Source organism: Hydra vulgaris, chromosome 11 (genome assembly GCF_038396675.1).
Source record: "Hydra vulgaris chromosome 11, alternate assembly HydraT2T_AEP".
In the NCBI taxonomy this organism is placed as follows: domain Eukaryota; kingdom Metazoa; phylum Cnidaria; class Hydrozoa; order Anthoathecata; family Hydridae; genus Hydra; species Hydra vulgaris.
In genome coordinates, this window is record NC_088930.1 from 35,312,858 (window position 1) to 35,320,276 (window position 7,419).

The following is a 7,419-nucleotide window of genomic DNA, read 5'->3' on the forward strand; positions in this document are numbered from 1 at the left end:
ACAGATATATATATATATATATATATATATATATATATATATATATATATATATATATATATATATATATATATAAATTTTTATAACATGCAATAATAAAGATACTATAGTATTAGAATATAATGTTATACTCTGAAATAAATTTTTTCCCATAAACTCAAAATAATTCACGATATTATAAATCGAACAAGCAAGCTAACAGTAAATGTCGAAGAAGCTAAGGTTACACGAGCCGATTTACGAAAAAGGCGGCCTTTTATTACTTGAGTGGTCGTAGTGTAATTTTTCTTCTTGCTCCATGGAGCAAGAATGTTTTACAACACTTTTGTTTTACAATGTTTTTTGTTTTACAAATGTTTTACAACACTTTTTACTTGCTCTTGGATCCAAGACAAGCGTGGAGGTGTGAGCTTACAATACTAATAGCTCCACACAAAAAAAGTTTGTGGCCCCCTCAAATTGAGGGGAGGGGAGTATTCTTTACATGGTTATAAAAACTGAACAATTTAAACATAAAAATATAAAATTTGAAATCTGTGGATAAATACATAACTAGTTTATATTTATGAAAAAATAACTAACTCATTGCTCTCATGTTTAGGGTAGGGGAAGGAGGAGGGGGGGGGGGAGGGCCGATTTTCTTGTTTCGTGTTTTCATTCTCCTATCACAGTAATTTTTTTTTGTGAAGAATCTTTTCATCATAAACGTAAAAAAGTTTGGAATATACTTATAATATATATATATATATATATATATATATATATATATATATATATATATATATATATATATATATATATATATATATATATAATCTTTAAAAGTCATATCTTGTTATACGATATGTATATAAATAAATTGATTTTAATAAAAAAGGCAGCGTATAACTATTTTTTTAAATATATTTTAGATATAATAATATATTTACAATATGTCGTTGACCTATTGTGGTCAGCGTCATCAGGTAATGAAAAAAACGTTACAAAATAACATAAAACCAACCGTTTAAAAAAGAAGACATTAAAAAGGATAAAATATAAAAACCAATCAAATAATATAATAGTGACGTCAGTTAAATTTTTGTCAAAATTGGTCCCCAAGTTTTTGTTTTCACACTTTCCCCGTCATCTCTATTTAGGACAGTTTGCCCAATACCCATCTCGTGTCGAATTCTTGCTTTATTTATCTCCAGGGATTCTCTATATTTTCTTATCCTGTATTCTGGAATGACTGCCAAGGTTTTAGGATTCAGCCAATCAAAAGTACCACGGCATGTTCTAGAATGTTCCGTGGCTCCTGAACTCGACCATTTTTGATTTTTACAGACTCTTTGGTGTTCCGCACTTCTTGAAACAATTTTCTTTTTGGTCTCACCAATATATATACTTCCGCATGAGCATTTAAGCTCGTAAACACCTGGATTCGAGCTCGGTGGTAGTTTTGTTTTGTTGTTGCATACTATGTTATTTAAATTGGGAGGTGAAGTAAATATAACTCTGATGTTTTGTTTTTTAAACTCTCTTCGGAGTTTAGGGCCAATAATAGGTATCCAAGGTAGTTTAACAAACTGCTTATTTAATTGTCTAGATGTAGTATTTTTTGAAACGCGGTCTAAATAGTTTTTGGTTATTTTAATAAGAATTTTTCTTTACAAAACCTAAAAAAGCATTCACACCTAAAGATATATCCATTTGACAAAGGAGCAGGTTTTGCTTTATTAAACGAAAATGAAGCAAAAGATAAATTAAAAGAACAAATAAAAAATAGTAAAGTTATTGATTACGACCCAACACCCACATTCACCACTAAATTTCAAAAACTGTTATGTAAATTAAGAAAACAGGGTAAGTTAGACAATGCCACTTACTTTAAAATGTATCCATCAGATTGCGTTCCACCTAGAATCTATGGAATGGTTAAAGCTCACAAACCAGAAAAAAACTACCCAATGCATCCTGTTGTTTCCACTATTAACACACCACCTTATGGATCATCAGAGTATCTGGTTAAAATCATTCAACCAACATTAAATAAAAATGCAACTCGACTAATTAATTCAAGTAGTTTTGTCAACGATGCTAAAGAATGGAAGATAGACCCTAATGAAATTCAAGTTTCATTTGATGTAGTAAATTTATATCTATCAGTACCGATCGATGAAGCAATACCGGTTATTAATAGCATATTGAACGATGATTTATTGGATTTAAAAACTAGGACTATTCTAAAAACCACGGAACATTCTAGAACATGCCGTGGTACTTTTGATTGGCTGAATCCTAAAACCTTGGCAGTCATTCCAGAATACAGGATAAGAAAATATAGAGAATCCCTGGAGATAAATAAAGCAAGAATTCGACACGAGATAGGTATTGGGCAAACTGTCCTAAATAGAGATGACGGGGAAAGTGTGAAAACAAAAACTTGGGGACCAATTTTGACAAAAATTTAACTGACGTCACTATTATATTATTTGATTGGTTTTTATATTTTATCCTTTTTAATGTCTTCTTTTTTAAACGGTTGGTTTTATGTTGTTTTGTAACGTTTTTTTCATTACCTGATGACGCTGACCACAATAGGTCAACGACATATTGTAAATATATTATTATATCTAAAATATATTTAAAAAAATAGTTATACGCTGCCTTTTTTTATTAAAATCAATTTATTTACATACATATCGTATAACAAGATATGACTTTTAAAGATTATATATATATATATATATATATATATATATATATATATATATATATATATATATATATATACATATATATATATATATATATATATATATATATATATATATATATATATATATATATATATTTTATGCAACTTTTTAATATTTGATCCCATGATAACGTTTAGATGGTGGATTTCTTCAATCAACTCCTTTACTTATACATCATTTACGTAAAGATTTGCCATCGCTTTGGTAGTTTTTTTTCTGGTTTAGTGTTTTTTTATCATTTGAAAAAGATGGAGACCACAATATGAATGAAAACACGTCAACTGTCTTTGAAGCTGTATCCATTCTGCTTCTTATCTGCTGGAATAAAGTATTAAGAGTTAGATTGAATACGTTCACTTTAAAATCTTTTGATTCGTTTTCAGGAAAGTAAGTTTTGTCCTTTGACTCGCTAAGAATTATTTTTCAAATCATTTTCCTCTTCTTACCAAAATCATTTTTAAATTCAAACAAAGCTAGTTCAGGTGCAATCTTTTTCCTTTCTTGAAAGGTTTTTGGCCAAGAAGAACGTAGTTGGTCATTTTAGGCTACGCAAACCGCAATTCATTTACAAAGATTGAAAATTTTTCTCGAGAATGATAGCCTGTACTCCTTTATATATACCAAACAAATTATCGTTATCGTAGCTCTGACTTTTATAGTTCCTTAACTCAATTTGATCCGAAAAGATTATAATCAGCTTTGCAATGTCACCCTTTCTTTTTTTAAGATGGTCTTGTTTTATTTTATGAAATCGAGGGTTCATTAAGACAGTCTTAATGAACCCTCGAGCCCAAGAAAACTATTGTCTACTTCAAATCACCGTTGAGTGATTTGAAGGGGACGATGGTTTTCATTAACTCAAAGGTTCCTCAGCACTGTTAGTGGCGTGGGATTTTTATTACCGAATTGCTATAACCGTTTTTGAAATGAAATTTTGAATATTCAATTATCAACATAGAAATACAGCTATTAAGCTATATCTGGAATACTTTGCCTGACGTAGAGTTATTAGATGCCGCATTTTTTGATACTCTCTTGAGGCCACACTCTTCCAGTGCACGTTTGTTCCCGGCTTCTTTCACAACATTTTCTGCAGTTTTTATTTTGTCTTGGTTTTCGAAACCCATCATGGTCATGGAGTTTTCAATTTATGTTGTGTAAGTAATAAAAATGAGGGAAGTGGTTGAACCTCTATTTGCAAAAGAAAAATTACTAACTACACGTCTAACTAATTTAATTAACTTTTTACGAATTATTATTATGTTAACAATTTTCACGGGCACGGACGCCCCCGATTCCCCCGTTCAACGCATTTTAATCAAAAAAAAATGACTTTAGAAAACTAAACTACCTTAAGTTGGTAGATCGAGTAGTTAAATGATATTTGGTAAAGGTCTTGGTTGTATTTTATCTGGATTGTTTGTAAAGATCATTAATAAACTTACTTATTGTTTGTAAAGACCATTAATTTGTTTTTATTTTTACAATGCATGTGCAAAGCGTTAACGTAAGAAAAAGAAAAGAGAAAAAAAAAAAAAAATCTTTTTTCTATAAATTTAAAAAAATACAAATTGTTTTTATTTTTAGTGTTCTTAAAAATAGCATTATAATTATAATCAGTGCATCATCAAAAACAATAATGAAAATGAGAAATGAAAAACAATAATGAAAAGATGAGGAGTTTAAAAAGACTCCAAAGCTGCATGTTTTCATGCATGATATACCAAAAAGTAATAAGCTAAAAGAATTGTTTAAACAATCATACTTTCAACATTGTCTTCAAATGGTGAAAAATGGTACAGGTCATGGCTTTGTTATTCTCCTGCAACTAATTAAAACTGTTGTTTTTCACGTTTACAAATTTAAAATGTTGTTTTTCAAAAATAATTTTTCGAAGAAAATTCACTCTCAAACAAGGTCGATTGACTAAATAAATGCTATTGCAAAAATAAATACCAGATAATAATGATAAATACAGGATAAATGAAAAAAATAAATTGTTAGCTCATTCTATTACAATGATAATCTCATGCGATTAATAAATTAAAGCATTAAAAAGTTTATGGTTCTACACCTTTTCAAGATGTAATTGAGAACTTGAAATTTGTAATTAAGAAAAGTAAGATGTAATTGAGAAATACAACATGCAATTTAGAAGTTGCAATATGTAATTAAGAAACACAACATGTAATTAGGAAATTTTAAAGTATAATTGAGAAACCCAACATATAAATAAGAAATCGCAATATGTAATTAGAAAAACAAAAGTTGTAATTAAGAAATCGTAATATGCAAATGAGAATAAGTTATTTGTAATTGCGAATTCACAATGTAAGTTTAAAGGTCATTATAAAAGATCTTCTTGGACATGCATTTTAATAAGTTGGTTATATCAAATTTATCATTTGTATGCACCAACAATCAGTAATACAGTAATGGAATTGAAAGATCGTTGTGTTATTTGTCAATACACTATGAATAGAAAGTCTGTTATCAAATTGAATCCGTGCAAGCATTTATTTCACCAAATTTGTTTACAACCACTTCTGAAACAACCAGAACCACCTTGTCTAATTTGTTGATATTAAATACATACAACTGAACAAGTTGAAAGAAAATATTATGTTTTATCTTCATCAAATGATAGAAGTAGAGTAATTGAATGTGCTGAGCGAAACGACGATTGGGTGACTCTGGCGCAAACTTTATGTGTCAAATATACATACATACAATTATGTCCGCAATTATGACAGCATACAATTGTGTCCGCAGCGGAAATTTAAATTTTATTGGAAAAGGTGGTTTTAAACCAAAACAATTAACTAATGATCAAATCGTAGAAACACTAACATGGATTGAAAGTTGACATTGGTGGCCATTAAAGCAAGAGTATTAAGACAATTTAATATTAGCGTCAGCACAACCACAACTACCAATTACCTCAAAGACAGACTATTTTCATTTAAAAAAGTGCACAATAAGCCTACTACAATGAATAGTAATGAAAAAAACAAAAAAGAGCTAAATATGTTGGAACATTAACGAACACATCACAAATGGTCATCAGATAGCTTGGTTGGATGAAACAAATTTTAATTTTTTTTGTAGGAAAAATGCAAGGACGTGCCAAATAGGAAAAAAGAGCAATGATGAAAATACATTCTTCAAAAGGTGCAAATATACATTTGATTGCAGCTATATCAACAACAAATGTTGTCATGATGGAAACTCGCAGAGGATCATTTATTGTAGATTCTTGTTACGAGTGGATGTTGGCTTTGTTTAACCAGTGGGTTACATCCGGGAATCGTTTAGAGGATTTGGGAGCTAATGAATTTTCAAACACCCTTTCCAAACAGACAATGCTCCATGTCGCGTTTGGAAAGGGTGTTTAAAAATTCATTAGCTCAGTTGTTGTGTTTAGGACCCCACAATCCAATGTTAAACCCAGTGGAAACTATCTGGTCCAAAATAAAAATAAACGTTAAAAATGCAATATTTAGTTAAGCACCAACTTGGACGTCTTCCAAATTTAAAAACTGTTGCGTAATACGTGGTTGTATGTTGTACAGCGCGTGTACAATCGCCGCCTATTATTGGATTTTTTACCGCAGTAACAATTCTTTCTAAATATTGCATATTAGTTATTAGATAATCTTAGTTGTTAGATAATCTCAGCACCGAATACAGGTAGAATGCGAATCACATTTTTAACGTTTATTCTTATTTTGGACCAGATAGTTTCCACTGGGTTTAACATTGGATTGTGGGGTCCTAAACACAACAACTAAGCTAATGAATTTTCAAACATTAAATGATCCTTTGCAAGATTTGTTGTTGATATAGCTGCAATCAAATTTATGTTTTCACCTTATTAAGCATGTATTTTCATTATTGCTTTTCTATCCTGTTTGGCACGTTCTTGCGTTTTTTTACAAAAAATATTAAAATTTGTTTCCTCCAACCAAACTATCTGATGACCATTTGTGATGTGTTCGTTGATGTTCCTAACATATTCAGCTCTTTTTTTGTTTTGTTTTTGTTACTGTTCATTGTACAAGACTCGTTGTGCACATTTTTTAATGAAAACAATCTGCCTTTGAGGTAATTAGTGATTATTGTTATGCTGACGCTAATACTAAAGTGTCCTAGTATTTTTGTTTTGATGGCTACCAATTTTAAATAACAGTCACTTTCAATCCATGTTAACGTTTCCTCAGTCAATTTTTTGGGTTCAAAACCACCTCTTCCAATAAAACTTAAATTTCTGCTGCGAACTCAATTGTAAGCTGTTTTGTATTTGACACCTTAAGCTTGCGTCAGAGTCGCTCAATCGTCATTTCGCTCAGAGTAATGTTTTCTTTCAACTTGTTCAGTTGTATGTATTTCATATCAACAAATTGGACAAGTTGGTTCTGGTTGTTCCAGAAGTGAATGTAAACAAATTTGGTGAAATAAATGCTTGCATGGATTCAATTTAATAACAGACTTTCTATTCATAGTGTATTGACAAATAACACAACGATCTTTCAAATCCATTACTGTATTACTGATTGCTGGTGCATACAAATGCTAAATTTGATATTATTAACTTATTAAAATGCATGTCCACGAAGATCTTTTATAATGACCTTTAAACTTACATTGTGAATTCGCAATTACAAATAATGTATTCTTA

General features: G+C 30.0%; 1 protein-coding gene across 1 annotated transcript; it reads right to left on the minus strand.

Moving 5' to 3' along the window:
- Positions 1–1,073: 1,073 nt before the first annotated feature.
- LOC136086989 (uncharacterized) lies at positions 1,074–1,692 on the minus strand. The gene is made up of 2 exons (XM_065809491.1): positions 1,659–1,692; positions 1,074–1,612 (listed from the first exon to the last, which is right to left on the minus strand). The coding sequence occupies exons 1-2, from the start codon at positions 1,690–1,692 to the stop codon at positions 1,074–1,076; spliced, it is 573 nt and encodes a 190-aa protein (XP_065665563.1).
- Between the last annotated feature and the right edge of the window lie 5,727 nt (positions 1,693–7,419).